This window comes from Chiloscyllium plagiosum, unplaced genomic scaffold (assembly GCF_037043375.1).
Source record: "Chiloscyllium plagiosum isolate Xiang-an unplaced genomic scaffold, Cpla_swu_hap1 HiC_scaffold_50, whole genome shotgun sequence".
NCBI lineage: Eukaryota > Metazoa > Chordata > Chondrichthyes > Orectolobiformes > Hemiscylliidae > Chiloscyllium > Chiloscyllium plagiosum.
The window spans coordinates 53,055,069-53,076,503 of record NW_028270188.1 but is presented as its reverse complement, the minus strand read 5'-3'; the positions used below and the strand labels follow the sequence as shown (position 1 = coordinate 53,076,503).

The window sequence follows — 21,435 nt, the reverse complement described above, 5'->3', positions numbered from 1 at the left end:
AGCCCCTCCTGCACCGTCGTAGGTCTGGCGTTGGTAATTTAAAACGTCGTAAGGCAGGAGTTTGTAAGTCGCAGGCCGTGACCTCCACCACTGGCTCCTTCAGGGAGGAGGGGGGGGTGGGGTGAGGCGCTAGGGAAATGCAGGGTTGTCCCTGTTTCCACCCCACTTGGGGGGGGATGGTGGGCGTGTGTCCCCCTTTTGGGGTTGGAAGGGAGGTACGGGGAGGTTTCGGTGAAGAGGGGTCTGGCCTTTGGTTACTTTCTCTCCCTCTCTCCGGCAGACGGAAACCTCCAAGGGTGGGAAGGAGGAGCGTCCGGGAGCACCGCGAGGTAAACAGCCGGCGGCCGCGGTGGACGTGGACAGTGTCATTAACCGCTACGCCCCCATCAAGCCCAAGACACAGGCCAAGGGCGTGCTGACCATCCCAGCGGCCCCCTGCCTCTCCCCGGCCGCCCTCCCCCTCCGCGTGGCCGCCCCCGTCTCCCTGGCGCTGTCGCCGGGCAACCGCCCGGCCGGGGTGGTCGTCACGGCGGCCGGGCCCCTCCCCCTGCTGAAGAACGTCGCTGTCCTCCTCCCGGGGCCCGCCCCCACTGCCCCGCCCCCGCCCCAGGAGCCCCATCCCCCTCCCCCGCCCCCGCCCCCCAAGGTCGAGCGGCGTTGCCCCCACCCCGCGCCCAGGGGCTCCACCCCTACCAAGCGGCCGGCCGCGACCCCGGGCGGGGCGCCGGCCTCCAAGCGGAAGCGGGGGCGCCCCCGCAAGGTGGTGGCTCCCCCCGCGGAGCCCGGGCAGCCCCCACCTCCCCCTCCCTGTGCCACCCCCTCCTCCTCTTCGCCCCCCAGCGCCGACCAGCCCCCGGCCCGGGCCAGCGCGCCAACGGAGCAGGAGGCCCGCAAGACGTCGGTGATCCGCCCGGTGTGGTGGGCTGGGCACCCGGGGAGCAGGAGGACCCGGTCTCCCCCACACAAAGCCCCCGCCCATCCCCCGTGACAGTGGCTCGCTCCCCCCCACCCCACCCCACTCCACCCCACCCTCCTGTCGTCAGCTGGCCGAGAGAGAGAGGAGGAGGGGGGGGCAGAAGAGGACGCCTGACGTGCGCACAGCAGCTGCTACCACTCTGGGCCTGGGCCTGGGCCTGGGCCTGGGCCTCAGTTCGACTTCCTGGGGGACCCCCACCCGAGTTGAATTTCACCGTGCCAATGTTCAGCGGACTGTCGGGAGTGGTGACCTGCTGAAAGACACTCGTTCTTTCTTTTTCTTTGTTGTTGTTTATTTTTCCCGTCTTCTCTGCTTTTATTTTCGACCTGTTGCTAATTTTGATAACTTACACGTCCTAAGGTTGCTGTAAATACTTTACTGAAAGATAAACACCGAAACGTTTGGGTTTTTAAAAAAAAAATAATCACGACGAAAGGAGCACCCGTTCGCGCCTTGTTCTTTTTAAAACGAGGAAAAGCATCGCCGACTGGAATCCGCGTCCCTCTCCGTTTCACCAGACAGTCTACAGAATTTACTTTGTCAGTGAGGCCAGCTGTGCCCTGGAGCTCCTGCATCATGAAACATAGCGGCTGGAAGGTTAACAAGCCGACCAGAGGGAAATCTGGGAGCCCAGGTCTCGGGTTTGAACAGGAGGGGTTAAGACGCTACCTCTATATGTGCAGGTGAAGAACTAGGATCACAATCGAGTCTGGTACTCCGGTTGTAAACCAAGAGAGAGAGAGAGAGAGACAAAAAAACACGTGTGTGCACGCAAAGCACTCACATGCAAAACACATGCACACACACAAAACGTGCAGGCACACAAAATATGCTCACACAAGTGGTCACATACAACGCCTGTGCACACAAAATGCACACAACGCGCGCGTACAAAACGAGTGCACACAAAATGCACACACACTGTGCACGCACACCACATGCACGCGCCCACAAAACGCTTGCACACACCCGCGTGCACACAAAACACTTGCGCACACAAAATGCACGCACAACGTGTACACAAAACGTGCACGCACAAAATGTACACACAATGTGCACGTACACAAAACACGCACGCTAAATGTGCACACAAAATGCACACGTAACTTGCATACACAAAACATGTGCACACAAAATGCACTTACAAAAGCGCGCGCACACAAAATGCACGCACACACAAAACACGTGCACACAAAACGCACGCACGCACAAAGCACATGTGCACACAAAATGCATACATAAAACACGTGCACACAAAACACATGTTCACACAAAATGCATACATAAAACACGGCACACAAAATACTTACACAAAACACGTGCACACAAAACACATGTTCACACAAAATGCATACATAAAACACGGCACACAAAATACTTACACAAAACACGTGCACACAAAACACATGTTCACACAAAATGCATACATAAAACACGGCACACAAAATACTTACACAAAACACGTGCACACAAAACACATGTTCACACAAAATGCATACATAAAACACGTGCACACAAAACACATGTTCACACAAAATGCATACATAAAACACGGCACACAAAATACTTACACAAAACACGTGCACACAAATGCACGCACACAGAAAACACGTACACACAAAACGCATGCACACACACCACGCACACAGAACCACACACACTTCCCCTAATGAGAGAAGTATTAGTTTACTGAAGGAAGACACAGGTTGCCCAGAGTGGAAGACAAAGGAAGCAGTAAAGGAGAGATTGAGATGTCAAATGGGTCTAAACGAGTGGGTGTTATATGGACCAGACCAGATCCTCTAAAGATATTTTAAGAATGTAACCTACATCTTCACTTGACCTTATTGTAAGGGTAAATGTGAAGTGAGTGTTCGAGATGTGATGCAACTGGTCAAACCGCTCGACACAAATAAAATTAGTTTAAACACTGTCGTTAAAATACAAACAAAAAAAGGAGGAATTTAGACTGACTTAACAATTGGAAAACCTATCAGAATAATAGATATGGTACCTGTTACTAATTAACTGTCCTGATACAGTAACATCCCATAAACACACCCCTTGGCAAAACATTCAGGCACAGATTATCAGATGCAGTTCTTCAATCCCGGAGGAAACAATGTCAAGAGAGATTTCAGAGGATGTAGCAGCTAGGAGACACTTCACTGGAGTCCCAACTCTTCTGAGACCGCAAAAGGCTTGTGACTGCGACAGACAGAAAAAAACAAATAAGCTTGGCCTGGGCGAACTGACCACTGCCCTCCCATCCTCACAACTGTTTAAAAAAAAAATAAGCACAAGGTCTCCTCTGAATAATGACTTAGGCCGTCTTCCACAGCCACTTTGGCCCCTCTGCCTTTACAACCCCACTTCAAAAGAAAAACACAGGATGAAATAACCTTCCTAAAGTGATAGCACCGTCACAGAGGAAAGGGAGAACAAGGTCAACCAGGCACTGCTGCATTGTGGGAGGGGTGGGAGCGTGAGGGGCGGAGGACCTGCTCTGAGAAACGCCAACGTCCCCAAAGCGGAAAACGAGACGATGTCCCTCAGGCTTGCCTGGAGCTTTGCCAGAATGGCCCAGGAGACGTTGACATGGGACGCCAGATGCTTCACTGAACTCGAACAAAACCTACCACGGAGATCCGAAACGGAGTGCGCCCAGCAGCGTAAGAGGAGAGAGAGAGAGTTAATAGTTTGACCCTTCTTCGGAAGCTGATTGTAGCCAGGAAAAAGTGTGGATGTATGCTGGAGGCAGGATGTGTGGCGGGGGGAAGGAGTCAGCAGAGTAGATATTGGTAGGACCCAAGGGCACTGCTTTAGGGATAAGGAGAAATGTCTTCAGCCAGAGAGTGGGGAATCTGTGGAATTCACTGGTGGCAGAGGCCAGGTCATTGAGTATATTAAAGACGGAGATAGATAGGTTCTTGGGGACAGAGGGTTTCAGGGAGAATGGGGTTGAGAAACTTATCAGACATGATTGAATGGTGGAGCAGACTCAATCGACTGAATGGCCTAATTTCTGCCCCTATGGCTTAAGGTCTTGTTGCAGATAAAGTGAAAAAATCACACAACACCAGGTTACAGTCCAACAGGTTTCTTTGGACACAGTAGCCTTCGGAGCGACGCTCCTTCGTCAGGTGGTGAAGAAGCAACACTCCGAAAGCTAGTGCTTCCAAATTAACCAGTTGGACTGTAACCCGGTGTTGTGCGATTTTTCACTTTGTCCACCCCAGTCCAACACCTCCAAATCATTATCGCAGATAGGTGGAGACAGACCAGAGAGAGAGAGAGACTGTTGGGCAGGTGAAGGGATGGCTGGCCAGGGAAGGGGAGTTGCCAGTAGTGGGGACTGTCAGGATTGGCTGCGCTAAAAGCAGTTTGCGTGAGGACAAGGTGGCTAAAGGTGTTCAGGGTTTTAAGTTATTGAACTGGATATTGAGCGGGAACTGAGAATGCTGTCTGCCCCCCCCCCCCCCCCCCCCCCCCAGTTTGCGCTGGAGCACTTCAGCTGGCCAGCTGTCAGAGAAATTAGCCCAAAAAATTAGAGATTACAAAGCAGAGCTTGAAGTGAAATTGACAAATAGTTTATTAGTACTGCGATATCGTGAAAGAGAAAATGACTAAGCTGGAACAGCACAGACAGTGTGTCCAGGTAGCCGAGAATTTCTCTTCCTTGAGCTGAGGATGGAGCCAGGTTTTATAGGAATCTTGTATAATGAGGTTAGTTCGAATGGGGAAATATGCAATGTATTTGGAAATGGAATAATCCAGTTACAGTGATGATTATTTAAATACAATTATCGGGAGAATGTCCTGATTGTCAATACAATGCAATGTCCTGACAGTATCAGTGGGATCAGGAGATTCCAGCTCTCTTTGCAGGGAGGTGAGAGTGTCTCTTTTGAAACAGTAAGGTGCTCCCATTATCCTGTCGGGAGCATGGTCCTTGGTGGTGCCTCTCCGTCTGACCTGTCCTTTGTGTGGCTTTGGTATTGCTATGTTATGAGACTGCCCTCGGGCCTTTGGGACAGCTGTGTTGACCGGGTATTGTTAGTGTGTTTTGGGAAGTGTATTTCCTTGTCTGCGAGTACTGTCCGGTTTCACTTGTCAGCCCGTTTGGTCATTGCTGAGGCATTCTGGGTGTTTCTGGTATAGTTTGGCCAAGTTTGCTTTCCTATGTCCTGTGCGGGTATGATTTGGAGATGCCGGTGTTGGACTGGGGTGTACAAAGTTAAAAATCACACAACACCACGTTATAGTCCAACAGGTTTAATGGAAGCACACTAGCTTTCGGAGCGACGCTCCTCATCAGGTGGTAGACAGGGTGGCAGATCTTTTCCCACACCAGGGAACATGGTGGGGTGCTGGAAGTGGCAGGCAACCGAAGGCTCAGGGTGGTGTTCACAGTCAGAACGTAGGTGTCCTGCACAGCGGTCGCCCAGTCTGCGAAGCAGAGGAGACCGCACTGTGAGCAGCGGATCAGATTGAGTGATGTGCAGGCAGATTGCTGCTTCAGCTGGAAGGTGCGTCCGGGGTCTTGGATAAGGAGGAGGCGAACGGGCAGGTCGTTGCAGCTATCTCTGTCTCCAGCGCGGATACGCCGCCTTTCCTGAGCTGCTGTCGGTTGCGTTGTACAGGACTGAAAACGTCGATTCTGCTCTCTCTCGCTCTCTCCCAGCGGGCGCTTTCCAGATCTGCCCGCATTTCTCCAGCAACTTTCTGCACTTTTTTTCTTGTTTAAAATGTCTAAAATCATCCCAAGTCTTGCTCTCCGAGGGTCCCCGGGCAGAGCGGACGGAGTAAGAGACGGCTCTCTTCGGTAGTAGGGTGGACGAACTAGAGGGCGGGGTGTCTGATACAAGGAGAGGTTATTCTCCACGCAGGGAGTGGCTGGGCTCTGGGACGACGTTTGGGGGAGGAGGTGGGTGGTGGGGTAGGCAACAAGAAGCGCTGAATGGACTCCTCGGCTTTAGATCTGAATTCTGCATCCAACCTTTCACAAACCGCTTGAGATGTCTGTTGCAACACCCTTCCTGGATGGCTCTGGGTCTTCTTGAGAGGGGTGGGGAGTTTGGGTGGAGTCCATCTTTCTTCCATGCTTTACCCTTTCTGGCTACGGATGGGGTCAAATCCCATGCCTTTCGCAAGTGGTTACCCCACACTCCGCCCTCCAACAGCAAACCCGCCCGACTCCCAGGGGAACATCAGACTCTGCCACACCACACAGGGATTCTCTCTCGGCGTTTGGTCCGTTCAGCTGCTGCCGGCTCTTTGGCTGAGATCCCCAATGGGATCTGCTTTCTACCTCTCTTCCCGCAGACAAAAACCATGCCCCCCCCACCCCTGCAAATTTCCCTTGAGTGCGTTTCTGAGTTCACACCCCCCCCCCCGCCGAACCTCGTTTGAAAGCCCCCTTTGAATCTTCTTTCAGTGTCTAACCAATTCTCCTTCCCACTTCTCCAGAGATGTGCAGGTTAGGGTGGATCGGCCATGCTAAATTGTCCATAATGCCCAGGGATGTGCAGGTTAGGGTGGATTGGCCATGCTAAATTGTCCTATAGTGCCCAGGGATGTGCAGGTTAGGGTGGATCGGCCACGCCAAATTGTCCCATAGTGCCCAGGGATGTGCAGGTTAGGGTGGATTGGCCACGCCAAATTGTCCCATAGTGCCCAGGGATGTGGAGGTTAGGGTGGATTGGCCACGCCAAATTGTCCCATAGTGCCCAGCGATGTGCAGGTTAGGGTGGATCGGCCACGCCAAATTGTCCCGTAGTGCCCAGGGATGTGCAGGTTAGGGTGGGTTGGCCATGCTAAATTGTCCCATAGTGCCCAGGGATGTGCAGGTTAGGGTGGATTGGCCATGCTAAATTGTCCCATAGTGCCCAGGGATGTGCAGGTTAGGGTGGATTGGCCACGCCAAATTGTCCCGTAGTGCCCAGGGAAGTGCAGGTTAGGGTGGATCGGCCGTGCTAAATTGTCCCATAGTGTCCAGGGATGTGCATGTTAGGGTGGATTGGCCATGCTAAATTGTCTTGTAGTGTCCAGGGATGTGCAGGTTAGGGTGGATTGGCCATGCTAAATTGTCTTGTAGTGTCCAGGAATGTGCAGGTTAGGGTGGATCGGCCATGCTAAATTGTCCCGTAGTGCCCAGGGATGTGCAGGTTAGGGTGGATCGGCCATGCTAAATTGTCCCATAGTGTCCAGGGATGTGCAGGTTAGGGTGGATCGGCCATGCTAAATTGTCCCATAGTGTCCAGGGATGTGCAGGTTAGGGTGGATTGGCCATGCTAAATTGTCCCGTAGTGCACAGGGATGTGCAAGTTAGGGTGGATCGGCCATGCTAAATTGTCTTGTAGTGTCCAGGGATGTGCAGGTTAGGGTGGATTGGCTATGCTAAATTGCCTTGTAGTGCCCAGGGATGTGCAGGTTAGGGTGGATTGGCCATGCTAAATTGTCTTGTAGTGTCCAGGGATGTGCAGGTTAGGGTGTATTGGCCATGCTAAATTGTCCATAATGCCCAGGGATGTGCAGGTTAGGGTGGATTGGCCATGCTAAATTGTCCCGTAGTGTCTAGGGATGTGCAGTTTAGGGTGGATTGGCCATGCTAAATTGTCCCGTAGTGCCCAGGGGTGTGCAGGTTAGGGTGGGTTGGCTATGCTAAATTGTCCCGTAGTGCCCAGGGATGTGCAGGTTAGGGTGGGTTGGCCATGCTAAATTGTCCCGTAGTGCCCAGCGATGTGCAGGTTAGGGTGGATTGGCCATGCCAAATTGTCCCGTAGTGCCCAGGGACGTGCAGGTTAGGGTGGATTGGCCATGCTAAATTGTCCCGTAGTGCCCAGGGATGTGCAGGTTATGGTGGATTGACCATGCTAAATTGTCCCATAGTGCCCAGGGATGTGCAGGTTATGTGGATTGGCCATGCTAAATTGTCCCATAGTGCCCAGGGATGTGCAATTTATGTGGATTGGCCATGCTAAATTGTCCTGTAGTGCCCAGGGATGTGCAGGTTATGTGGATTGGCTATGCTAAATTGTCCCATAGTGCCCAGGGATGTGCAGGTTATGTGGATTGGCCATGCTAAATTGTCCCGTAGTGCCCAGGGATGTGCAGGTTATGGTGGATTGGCCATGTTAAATTACTCTGTACTGTCCAGAGATGTGCAGGTTAGGTGCATTAGTCAAGGGTAAATGTAGAGTAACAGGATAGGGTGGGTTACTCTTGGGAGGGTTGGTGTGGACATGATGGGCCGAACGGCCTGTTTCCACACTGCAGGCATTCTTTCTTTCTTTGTCTTTCTTCGATTCATGCTCCTCGCCCTCCCTCCAGCTATTGGGGAACGGTTAACTCCCCCACCACCCCCTCTTTCGCGATTTTGAAGATCCTAATTTGCAGTCTCCACCTGCCCCAACCTTCTCTGCTCCCATCCTGGGGGCTCCTGTTCTGGGAAAACCTCCCTCCACACGCCCTCGGAGCCTCTAAAGGAGTGGGGAATTGGACAAAGCCTCCAGCTGATCCGGGGAATTGTGTGGGTTCATTTCCACTTAACTCCCTGGTTCATAAAATCTGTCTCTTTCCACTTCACCCCCATCCTACACCCCCACCCCATGCATTTTCAACAACCCCTTTCCCCTTCTCCATACAACCAAAGGGTTTGTCTTCTCGCACTCTCTTTTAAAGTTGGTGCCTGATGTGCTAGGCAACCGCGGAATAATGGATTTGAGCTGAGATGGTAGTGTCCCTACTCTGAGCCAGGGGACTCTGGTCCAAACCCTCCCAGAGGTGGTGTGAACGACTCCTCTTGTTTAGGAAGTTATCCACAAGGTGGTACATTGTTATACCATCGCAGTGGGAGCCCATTTGGCCAACAGGGAATGGTTTTGCCCTCTCTACTCTCACCAAGCCATTTCCATCCCCTGCAACCAATTTCAAACCCCTCGATTTTCTCCCTCTCTCATCGACCTCCGACAAATAAACCTGGAGCAGTGCTTCAAAGTGAGCGGTGCTAAGAAACTAAGGAGACAGAGACTAGAGAGATCGGGTTTCAGGTGCACTAGCGTCGTGTGATTTCTGCATTGAGGGCCGCGGAAGGTTGGCAGTTCAGCTCTCACCCCAGTCTTGGGTTTTTCTAATCCATTTGCTGCGCTGCGGAGGTGCAGCACTGTCAGAGGTGCCATCTGTAAGGTGCAAAAGGAGGGGCTGGTTCCACCCACACCCCAGCCATCCCATATTCATCCTTCGGACAATACAAACGAACAAGAGACGCTCTGGGTCACAGTCACATCGCAATTAGCGGGAGCTTGCTGTGCAAACGTTTGCCCACACGACAGACGCGATCTCACGACAGGTGATCTGGGACGTCCCCTGTGCCTGGGTGGGGCGCTACAGAAATGCAGGCTAGCTCCCAACCTGTCAAATGAGCAACAAGCCCCAGTGCCCCAGGTGTAAAAATCTCACAGCACGGTTATAAATCCTATACTGCAGCGACGAGGAACTCGAATATTCTGAGCACGAGAATTTGAAATGCGGTTACGGGTTTCAGTCTCCCAGAGGAGATTCTGTCGAAATGTGTTAATAAAACACAACACAGCACAAAACACAACACAACATGAGCAACTCTGCACCACAGCCTCAACATTTCGAGCGATTTTCTCCAAAATGCTGGCATACTCTTGAGCTCTGTGGTAGATGTTACCAAAGTGCGTAACTCAGTCAGATGAGCAACATTGCGCAGGCTGAATGTTTAGAGCACAGAAATTACAGATTTTTTTTCACGTCTGATCCCTCTCCCCCCTCTGTCACATTCACACATGCCCCCACGTTGACAAATGCTCACACAAACACATGCCTGCACAATGTCACATGTATACACACACTTGGACACACACATGTCCTCCAATGCTCAGTCACACATGCACACTTAGAGTCATCGTCTCCTTCCTATCGGAAAGATGTTGTGAAACTTGAAAGGGTTCAGAAAAGATTTACTAAGATGTTGCCAGGGTTGGGGGATTTGAGGCATAGGAAGAGGCTGAACAGGCTGGGGCTGTCTCTGACAAAAACTCTCGCGCAAACACATATTTGTGCACCCAGTCATTATTATTATTCATTCACAGAACGTGGGACGTCCCTGAACAGGGTGCTATTTATTGATCATCCTTACTCCCCTAGTTGGTTGAGAGTCAACTACCTTTTCTTTTTATCTATTCACTTGTGGGGTGTGGTTGGAGCTGGCTGGTCAGCATTTATTGCCTGTCCCTAGTTGCCCCTGGAGAAGAATGGGGGTGAGCTGCCTTCTTGAACCACTGCAGTCCACCTGCTGTGAGAAAGCGAGGGCTGCAGACCAGAGTCGAGAGTGGGGTTGCTGGCAAAGCACAGCAGGTCAGGCAGCATCCAAGGAGCAGGAGAGTCTTCCAGCGCCACACTCCCAAGTCTGAACTCCAGCATCTGCGGTCCTCCCTTTCTCCTCTTCGATGCCTCTTCCAAGGATGCCTACCCTTGAAGATGTTCTCCTCCTGTCTCTACCGGCTCTGAGTTGACCCACAATGCCATTAGGGAGGGAATTCCGGGATTTTGACCCGGCGACAGTGAGGGCACAGCGATATATTTCCAAGTCAGAACGGTGACTGATTCAGAGAGGAATTTGCAGGTGCTGGTGTTCCCATGTAATTGCGGCCCCTGGTCCTTCTAGATGGAAGTGGTCTTGGGTTGGAAGATGCTGCGTGAGGATCTTTGGTGAATTCCTGTGGGTAGGTCAGACCGGGTAAGCAGGGCAGATTTGCTTCCTCAGGGACACACATGGTGATCTACACACACACACTCTCAAACAAGTATACTCTGTCACACGTGCATTGAAATGCTCACCCCTAGACAGACACCCTTACACACAAACACAAATGCACTCGCAGAAACGAACATTCACCTCACTGCCACACGTCTGTTGGGGAGATTAAAGCATTTGATTGCCTTCAGTTGGAGTGATACACAACAGGAGTCCACAGTGAAGAGTTAAAACTGCAGACCGTGGAGGGAGGGAAGTGACTGGGACAAAGAGTTTGAAATCTTGCTACATTTCCTCCCCTGCCCCAGCCCAATCACTCCAGCAGGATAGCTCTGGTAAGGTCAAGTCCGAGAGCATCGCAGGGCTGCTCTCTCGGGGTGGGGAGCGGGGAAAGAGAGACAGATGACTGTCAGTGGTTTAACCTGAGGGTCACTGTGTCTCAAAGCAAAGGGGAGAGGTTGAAATTTCATGGTAATCTCAGACAATGCGGGAATTAGAGTCAGAGTTATACCACATGGAAACAGACCTTTTGGTGCAACTCCATAGGTTTAAGGTGAAAGGGGAGAGATTTAAAAGGGACCTGAGGGGTAATGTTTTCACTCAGAGGGTGGTGCATGTATGGAACAAGCTGCCAAAGGAAGTGGTGGAGGCTGGTATATTTAAAAGGCACCTGGATAGGAACATGAATAGGGAGGGTTTAGAGGGATATTGGCCATATATTGGTAAATGGGGCTAGATTAATTTAGGACATTGTCATTACCACAACTTCAGGGACCAGGGTTCGATCCCAGCCTTGGGTAACTATTTGTGTGGGGTTTGCACTTTCTCTCCAAGTGTACATTTGTTTCCTCCCACACTCCAAATGTATAGGTTAGGGTGGATTTGCGACGCTAGATTGTGCCATAGTGTCCAGGGATGTGCAGGTTAGGGTGGATTGGCCATGCTAAATTGTCCCATAGTGCCCAGGGATGTGCAGGTTAGGGTGGATTGGCCATGCTAAATTGTCCCGTAGTGCCCAGGGATGTGCAGGTTAGGGTGGATTGGCCATGCTAAATTGTCCCATAGTGCCCAGGGATGTGCAGGTTAGGGTGGATTGGCCATGCTAAATTGTCCCGTAGTGTCCAGGGATGTGCAGGTTAGGGTGGGTTGGCCATGCTAAATTACCCATAGAGCCCAGGGATGTGCAGGTTAGGGTGGATTGGCCATGCTAAATTGTCCCGTAGTGTCCAGGGATGTGCAGGTTAGGGTGGGTTGGCCATGCTAAATTACCCATAGAGCCCAGGGATGTGCAGGTTAGGGTGGATTGGCCATGCTAAATTGTCCCGTAGTGCCCAGGGATGTGCAGGTTAGGGTGGATTGGCCATGCTAAATTGTCCCATAGTGCCCAGGGATGTGCAGGTTAGGGTGGATTGGCCATGCTAAATTGTCCCGTAGTGTCCAGGGATGTGCAGGTTAGGGTGGGTTGGCCATGCTAAATTACCCATAGAGCCCAGGGATGTGCAGGTTAGGGTGGATTGGCCATGCTAAATTGTCCCGTAGTGCCCAGGGATGTGCAGGTTAGCATGGATTGGCCATGCTAAATTGTCCCATAGTGCCCAGGGATGTGCAGGTTAGGGTGGATTGGCCATGCTAAATTGTCCCATAGTGCCCAGGGATGTGCAGGTTAGGGTGGGTTGGCCATGCTAAATTGTACCCTGGTGTCCAGGATGCATTAGTCAGGGGAAATGTAGGGTTGAGCAATGGGTCTGGGTGGAATACCATTCGGAGGGTTGGCATGGACTTCTTGGGCCAAATGGCCAATGTCCACACTTTAGGGATTCTATGATAGTTTGTTAGCATGGATGAGTTGGACCGAAGGGTCTGTTTCTGTGCTGTACAGCTCTATCAGTGAAAGTTGGAGGCAGGCACACATGACAAATTTTAACACCCCCAATATGTTTAACAGATATGTCCAGGTGAGAGCGGTGACAGAGATAGGGAGGGGGCAGGAGGGGGTGACAGAGATAGGGAGGGGGTGTAGGGGCTGGAGGGGGTGACAGAGATAGGGAGGGGGTGTGGGGGCTGAAGGAGGTAATAGATAGGGAGGGGTTGTAGGGGCTGGAGGAGGTGACAGAGGTACGGAGGGATTGTAGCAGGTGACACAGATAGGGAGGGGATGTAATGGCTGGAGGGGGTGACAGAGATAGGGAGGGGGAGACAGAGATAGGGAGAGGGTGGTGGGGGTGACAGAGATAGGGAGGGGGTGTAGGGGCTGGAGGGGGTGACAAGGATAGGGAGGGGGTGTGGGGGCTGAAGGAGGTAATAGATAGGGAGGGGTTGTAGGGGCTGGAGGAGGTGACAGAGGTACGGAGGGATTGTAGCAGGTGACACAGATAGGGAGGGGATGTAATGGCTGGAGGGGGTGACAGAGATAGGGAGGGGGAGACAGAGATAGGGAGAGGGTGGTGGGGGTGACAGAGATAGGGAGGGGGTGTAGGGGCTGGAGGGGGTGACAAGGATAGGGAGGGGTGTAGGGGGCTGGAGGGGGTGACAGAGATAGGGAGGGGGTGTAGGGGCTGGAGGGGGTGACAGAGATAGGTAGGGGCTGGAGGGGTGACAGAGATAGGGAGGGGGAGTAGGGCCTGGAGGGGGTGACAGAGATAGGTAGGGGCTGGAGGGGTGACAGAGATAGGGAGGGGTGTAGGGGGCTGGAGGGGGTGACAGAGATAGGTAGGGGCTGGAGGGGTGACAGAGATAGGGAGGGGGAGTAGGTGCTGGAAGGGGTGACAGAGATAGGGAGGGGGTGACAGAGATAGGGAGGGTATGTAGGGGCTGGAGGAGGTGACAGAGATAGGGAGGGGGCTGGAGGGGGGGACAGAGATAGGAAGGGGCTGCAGGGGGTGACTGAGATAGGGAGGGGGTCTAGGAGGCTGGAGGGGGTGACAGAGATAGGGAGGGGGCTGGAGGGGGTGACAGAGATAGGGAGGGGGTGTAGGGGCTGGAGGAGGTGACAGAGATTGGGAGGGGGTGTAGGGGCTGGAGGAGGTGACAGAGATAGGGAGGGGGTGTAGGGGGCTGGAGGGGGTGACAGAGATAGGGAGGGGGTATAGGGGCTGGAGGGGGTGACAGAGATAGGGAGGGGGTGTAGGGGCTGGAGGAGGTGACAGATAGGGAGGGGGTGTAGGGGCTGGAGGGGGTGACAGAGATAGGGAGGGTGGTGTAGGGGATGGAGGGGGTGACAGAGATAGGGAGGGGGTGTAGGGGTGGGAGGGGGTGACAGAGATAGGGAGGAGTGTAGGGGGCTGGAGGGGGTGACATAGATAGGGAGGGGGTGTAGGGGCTGACAGAGAGAGGGAGGGTGGTGTAGGGGATGGAGGGGGTGACAGAGATAGGGAGGGGGTGTAGGGGTGGGAGGGGGTGTCGGGGTTGGAGGAGGTGACAGAGATAGGGAGGGGGTGACAGAGATAGGGCGGGAGTGTAGAGGGTGACAGATAGGGAGGGGCTTGAGGGGGTGACAGAGATAGGGAGGGGGTGTAGGTGCTGGAGGGGCTGACAGAGATAGGGAGGGGGTGTAGGGGGCTGGAGGGGGTGACAGAGATAGGGAGGGGGTGTAGGGGGCTGGAGGGGGTGACAGAGATAGGGAGGGGGTGTAGGGGCTGGAGGGGGTGACAGAGATAGGGAGGGGTTGTAGGGGCTGGAGGAGGTGACAGGGAGGGGGGTGTATGGGGCTGGAGGAGGTGACAGAGATAGGGAGGGGGTGTAGGGACTGGAGGGGGTGACAGAGATAGGGAGGGGGTGTAGGGGCTGGAGGAGGTGACAGGGATAGGGAGGGGGTGTAGGGGCTGGAGGAGGTGACGGAGACAGGGAGGGAGTATAGGGGCTGACAGAGAGAGGGAGTGGGGTGTAGGGGCTGGAGGGGGTGACAGAGATAGGGAGGGGGTGTAGGGGGTGACAGAGATAGGGAGGGGCTGGAGGGGGTGACAGAGATAGGGAGGGGGTGTAGGGGGCTGGAGGGGGTGACAGAGATAGGGAGGGGGTGTACGGACTGGAGGAGCGTGTCAGAGATAGGGAGGGGGTGTTTTGGGGGCTGGAGGAGGTGACACAGAGGGAGGGGCTGGAGGGGGTGACAGAGATAGGGAGGGGGTATAGGGGCTGGAGGAGGTGACAGAGATAGGGAGGGGTGTAGGGGTCTGGAGGGGGTGACATAAATAGGGAGGGGGTGTAGGGGCTGGAGGAAGTGACAGAGATAGGGAGGGGGTGTAGTGGCTGGAGGGGGTGTCAGAGATAGGGAGGGGGTGACAGAGATAGGGAGGGGGTGTAGAGGCTGGAGGATGTGACAGAGATAGGGAGGGGGTGTAGGGAGCTGGAGGACCTGACAGATAGGGAGGGGGTGTAGGGGCTGGAGGGGGTGACAGAGATAGGGAGGGGGTATAGGGGCTGGAGGAGGTGACAGAGATTGGGTGGGGGTGTAGGGGGCTGGAGGGGGTGACAGAGATAGGGAGGGTGTGTAGGGGCTGGAGGGGGAGACAGCGATAGGGAGGGGGTGTAGGGGCTGGAGGGGGTGACAGAGATAGGGAGGGGTGTAGGGGGCTGGAGGGGGTGACATAGATAGGGAGGGGGTGTCGGGGCTGGAGGGGGTGACAGAGAGAGGGAGGGGGTGTAGGGGGCTGGAGGAGGTGACAGAGACAGGGAGGGGGTGTAGGGGTGGGAGGGGGTGTCGGGGTTGGAGGAGGTGACAGAGATAGGGAGGGGCTGGAGGGGGTGACAGAGATAGGGTGGGGGTGTAGAGGGTGACAGATAGGGAGGGGCTTGAGGGGGTGACAGAGATAGGGAGGGGGTGTAGGGGGCTGGAGGGGGTGACAGAGATAGGGAGGGGGGTGTCAGGGCTGGAGGAGGTGACGGAGACAGGGAGGGAGTATAGGGGCTGACAGAGAGAGGGAGGGGGGTGTAGGGGCTGGAGGGGGTGACAGAGATAGGGAGGGGCTGGAGGGGGTGACACAGATAGGGAGGGGGTGTAGGGGGCTGGAGAGGGTGACAGAGATAGGGAGGGGGTGTACGGACTGGAGGAGCGTGTCAGAGATAGGGAGGGGGTGTCGGGAGCTGGAGGAGGTGACACAGAGGGAGGGGGTGACAGAGATAGGGAGGGGGTATAGGGGCTGGAGGAGGTGACAGAGATAGGGAGGGGTGTAGGGGTCTGGAGGGGGTGACATAAATAGGGAGGGGGTGTAGGGGCTGGAGGGGGTGTCAGAGATAGGGAGGGGGTGACAGAGATAGGGAGGGGGTGTAGGGGCCGGAGGTGGTGACGGAGACAGGGAGGGGGTTTAGGGGCTGTAGGGGGTGACGGAGATAGGGAGGGGGTGTAGGGGCTGGAGGGGGTGACAGAGAGATGGAGGGGGTGTAGGGGCTGGAGGGGGTGACAGAGATAGGGAGGGTGGTGTAGGGGATGGAGGGGGTGACAGAGATAGGGAGGGGGTGTAGGGGGCTGGAGTGGGTGACAGAGATAGGGAGGGGGTGTAGGGGCTGGAGGGGGTGACAGAGAGAGGGAGGGTGGTGTAGGGGCTGGAGGGGGTGACAGAGATAGGGAGGGGGTATAGGGGCTGGAGGGGGTGACAGAGATAGGGAGGGGTGTAGGGGGCTGGAGGGGGTGACATAGATAGGGAGGGGGTGTAGGGGCTGGAGGGGGTGACAGAGAGAGGGAGGGTGGTGTAGGGGATGGAGGGGGTGACAGAGATAGGGAGGGGGTGTAGGGGGCTGGAGGGGGTGACAGAGACAGGGAGGGGGTGTAGGGGTGGGAGGGGGTGTCGGGGTTGGAGGAGGTGACAGAGATAGGGAGGGGCTGGAGGGGGTGACAGAGATAGGGCGGGGGTGTAGAGGGTGACAGAGATAGGGAGGGGCTTGAGGGGGTGACAGAGATAGGGAGGCGGTGTAGGGGGCTGGAGGGGGTGACAGAGATAGGGAGAGGGTGTAGGGGCTGGAGGGGGTGACAGAGATAGGAAGGGGGTGTAGAGGCTGGAGGAGGTGACAGAGATAGGGAGGGGATGTTGGGAGCTGGAGGAGCTGACACAGATAGGGAGGGGGTGTAGGGGGTGACAGAGATAGGGAGGGGCTGGAGGGGGTGACAGAGATAGGGAGGGGGCTGGAGGGGGTGACAGAGATAGGGAGGGGGCAGGAGGGGGTGACAGAGATAGGGAGGGGGCAGGAGGGGGTGACAGAGATAGGGAGGGGGCTGGAGGGGGTGACAGAGATAGGGAGGGGGTGTACGGACTGGAGGAGCGTCTCAGAGATAGGGAGGGGGTGTCGGGAGCTGGAGGGGGTGACAGAGAGATGGAGGGGGGTGTAGGGGCTGGAGGGGGTGACAGAGATAGGGAGGGGGTGTAGGGGCTGGAGGGGGTGACAGAGATAGGGAGGGGGTGTAGGAGGCTGGAGGGGGTGACAGAGATAGGGAGGGGGTGACAGAGATAGGGAGGGGGTGACAGAGATAGGGAGGGGGTGACAGAGATAGGGAGGGGGTGACAGAGATAGGGAGGGGGTGACAGAGATAGGGAGGGGGTGTAGGGGCTGGAGAGGGTGACAGAGATAGGGAGGGGGTGTAGGGGCTGAAGGAGGTAATAGATAGGGAGGGGTTGTAGGGGCTGGAGGAGGTGACAGATAGGGAGGGAGCTGGAGGAGGTGACAGAGGTACGGAGGGATTGTAGCAGGTGACACAGATAGGGAGGGGATGTAATGGCTGGAGGGGGTGACAGAGATAGGGAGGGGGAGACAGAGATAGGGAGAGGGTGGAGGGGGTGACAGAGATAGGGAGGGGGTGACAGAGATAGGGAGGGGGTGTAGGAGGCTGGAGGGGGTGACAGAGATAGGGAGGGGGTGTAGGGGCTGGAGGGGGTGACAGAGATAGGGAGGGGTGTAGGGGGCTGGAGGGGGTGACAGAGATAGGGAGGGGGTGTAGGGGCTGGAGGGGGTGACAGAGATAGGGAGGGGATGTAGGGGCTGGAGGAGGTGACAGGGATAGGGAGGGGGTGTAGGGGACTGGAGGAGGTGACAGAGATAGGGAGGGGGAGTAGGTGCTGGAAGGGGTGACAGAGATAGGGAGGGGGTGACAGAGAGAGGGAGGGGATGTAGGGGCTGGAGGAGGTGACAGGGATAGGGAGGGGGTGTAGGGGGCTGGAGGGGGTGGTGGAGACAGGGAGGGGGTGTAGCGGCTGGAGGGGGTGACAGAGACAGGGAGGGAGTGTCGGGGCTGGGGGTGGTGACAGAGATAGGGAGGGGGTGTAGGGGCTTGAGGAAGTGACAGAGATAGGGAGGGGCTGGAGGGGGTGACAGAGATAGGGAGGGGCTGGTGGGGGGACAGAGATAGGGAGGGGGTGTAGAGGGTGACAGAGATAGGGAGGGGCTGGTGGGGGGACAGAGATAGGGAGGGGGTGTAGGGGCTGGAGGGGGTGACAGAGATAGGGAGGGGGCTGGAGGGGGTGACAGAGATAGGGAGGGGCTGGTGGGGGGACAGAGATAGGGAGGGGGTGTAGAGGGTGACAGAGATAGGGAGGGGCTGGTGGGGGGACAGAGATAGGGAGGGGGTGTAGGGGCTGGAGGGGGTGACAGAGATAGGGAGGGGGCTGGAGGGGGTGACAGAGATAGGGAGGGGGTGTAGAGGGTGACAGAGATAGGGAGGGGGTGTAGGGGCTGGAGGAGGTGACAGAGATTGGGAGGGGGTGTAGGGGCTGGAGGAGGTGACAGAGATAGGGAGGGGGTGTAGGGGGCTGGAGGGGGTGACAGAGATAGGGAGGGGGTATAGGGGCTGGAGGAGGTGACAGAGATTGGGTGGGGGTGTAGGGGGCTGGAGGGGGTGACAGAGATAGGGAGGGTGTGTAGGGGCTGGAGGGGGAGACAGCGATAGGGAGGGGGTGTAGGGGCTGGAGGGGGTGACAGAGATAGGGAGGGGTGTAGGGGGCTGGAGGGGGTGACATAGATAGGGAGGGGGTGTAGGGGCTGGAGGGGGTGACAGAGAGAGGGAGGGTGGTGTAGGGGCTGGAGGGGTGACAGAGAGAGGGAGTGTGGTGTAGGGGATGGAGGGGGTGACAGAGATAGGGAGGGGGTGTAGGGGGCTGGAGGGGGTGACAGAGACAGGGAGGGGGTGTAGGGGTGGGAGGGGGTGTCGGGGTTGGAGGAGGTGACAGAGATAGGGAGGGGCTGGAGGGGGTGACAGAGATAGGGCGGGGGTGTAGAGGGTGACAGAGATAGGGAGGGGCTTGAGGGGGTGACAGAGATAGGGAGGGGGTGTAGGTGCTGGAGGGGCTGACAGAGATAGGGAGGGGGTGTAGGGGGCTGGAGGGGGTGACAGAGATAGGGAGGGGGTGTAGGGGGCTGGAGGGGGTGACAGAGATAGGGAGGGGGTGTAGGGGGCTGGAGGGGGTGACAGAGATAGGGAGGGGGTGTAGGGGGCTGGAGGGGGTGACAGAGATAGGGAGCGGGTGTAGGGGCTGGAGGGGGTGACAGAGATAGGAAGGGGTTGTAGGGGCTGGAGGGGGTGACAGAGATAGGGAGGGGGTGTCGGGACTGGAGGAGGTGACAGGGATAGGGAGGGGGGTGTCCGGGCTGGAGGAGGTGACGGAGACAGGGAGGGGGTGTAGGGGCTGGAGGGGGTGACAGAGAGAGGGAGGGGGTGTAGGGGGTGACAGAGATAGGGAGGGGCTGGAGGGGGTGACAGAGAGATGGAGGGGGGTGTAGGGGCTGGAGGGGGTGATAGAGATAGGGAGGGGGTGTAGGGGCTGGAGGGGGTGACAGAGAGAGGGAGGGTGGTGTAGGGGATGGAGGGGGTGACAGAGATAGGGAGGGGGTGTAGAGGGTGACAGAGATAGGGAGGGGCTTGAGGGGGTGACAGAGATAGGGCGGGGGTGTAGAGGGTGACAGAGATAGGGAGGGGCTTGAGGGGGTGACAGAGATAGGGAGGGGGTGTAGGGGGCTGGAGGGGGTGACAGAGATAGGGAGGGGGTGTAGGGGCTGGAGGGGGTGACAGAGATAGGAAGGGGTTGTAGGGGCTGGAGGTGGTGACAGAGATAGGGAGGGGGTGTAGGGGGCTGGAGGGGGTGACAGAGACAGGGAGGGGGTGTAGGGGTGGGAGGGGGTGTCGGGGTTGGAGGAGGTGACAGAGATAGGGAGGGGCTGGAGGGGGTGACAGAGATAGGGTGGGGGTGTAGGGGGCTGGAGGGGGTGACAGAGATAGGGAGGGGGTGTAGGGGGCTGAAGGGGGTGACAGAGATAGGGAGGGGGGTGTCGGGGCTGGAGGAGGTGACGGAGACAGGGAGGGAGTATAGGGGCTGACAGAGAGAGGGAGGGAGGTGTAGGGGCTGGATGGGGTGACAGAGATAGGGAGGGGGTGTAGGGGGTGACAGAGATAGGGAGGGGCTGGAGGGGGTGACACAGATAGGGAGGGGGTGTAGGGGGCTGGAGGGGGTGACAGAGATAGGGAGGGGGTGTACGGACTGGAGGAGCGTGTCAGAGATAGGGAGGGGGTGTCGGGAGCTGGAGGAGGTGACACAGAGGGAGGGGGTGACAGAGATAGGGAGGGGGTATAGGGGCTGGAGGAGGTGACAGAGATAGGGAGGGGGTGTAGTGGCTGGAGGGGGTGTCAGAGATAGGGAGGGGGTGACAGAGATAGGGAGGGGGTGTAGGGGCCGGAGGTGGTGACGGAGACAGGGAGGGGGTTTAGGGGCTGTAGGGGGTGACGGAGATAGGGAGGGGGTGTAGGGGCTGGTGGGGGTGACAGAGAGATGGAGGGGGGTGTAGGGGCTGGAGGGGGTGACAGAGATAGGGAGGGTGGTGTAGGGGATGGAGGGGGTGACAGAGATAGGGAGGGGGTGTAGGAGGCTGGAGGGGGTGACAGAGATAGGGAGGGGGTGTAGGGGCTGGAGGGGGTGACAGAGAGAGGGAGGGTGGTGTAGGGGCTGGAGGGGGTGACAGAGATAGGGAGGGGGTATAGGGGCTGGAGGGGGTGACAGAGATAGGGAGGGGTGTAGGGGGCTGGAGGGGGTGACATAGATAGGGAGGGGGTGTAGGGGCTGGAGGGGGTGACAGAGAGAGGGAGGGTGGTGTAGGGGCTGGAGGGGGTGACAGAGATAGGGAGGGGGTGTAGGGGGCTGGAGGGGGTGACAGAGACAGGGAGGGGGTGTAGGGGTGGGAGGGGGTGTCGGGGTTGGAGGAGGTGACAGAGATAGGGAGGGGCTGGAGGGGGTGACAGAGATAGGGCGGGGGTGTAGAGGGTGACAGAGATAGGGAGGGGGTGTAGGGGTCGGAGGAGGTGACGGAGACAGGGAGGGGGTGTAGGGGCTGGATGGGGTGACAGAGATAGGGAGGGGGTGTAGGGCGCTGGAGGAGGTGACAGGGATAGGGAGGGGGGTGTAGGGGCTGGATGGTGTGACAGAGACAGGGAGAGGGTGTAGGGGCTGGAGGAGGTGACAGAGAGAGGGAGGGGGTATAGGGGCTGGAGGGGGTGACAGAGATAGGGAGGGGTGTATGGGGCTGGAGGGGGTGACATAGATAGGGAGGGGGTGTAGGGGCTGGAGGGGGTGACAGAGACAGGGAGGGAGTATAGGGGCTGACAGAGAGAGGGAGGGGGGTGTAGGGGCTGGAGGGGGTGACAGAGATAGGGAGGGGGTGTAGGGGGTGACAGAGATAGGGAGGGGGTGTAGGGGCTGGAGGGGGT

At 56.7% G+C, this 21,435-nt stretch overlaps 1 protein-coding gene across 1 annotated transcript in view; it reads left to right on the top strand.

Moving 5' to 3' along the window:
- Positions 1 to 2,911, top strand: part of rfx5 (regulatory factor X, 5) — a 112,951-nt gene extending 110,040 nt beyond the window's left edge. The window contains 1 exon segment of the mRNA XM_087984968.1: positions 281 to 2,911. Coding sequence (XP_087841094.1) covers positions 281 to 988 — 708 coding nt within the window. The 3' untranslated portion in view covers positions 989 to 2,911.
- Positions 2,912 to 21,435: the final 18,524 nt, after the last annotated feature.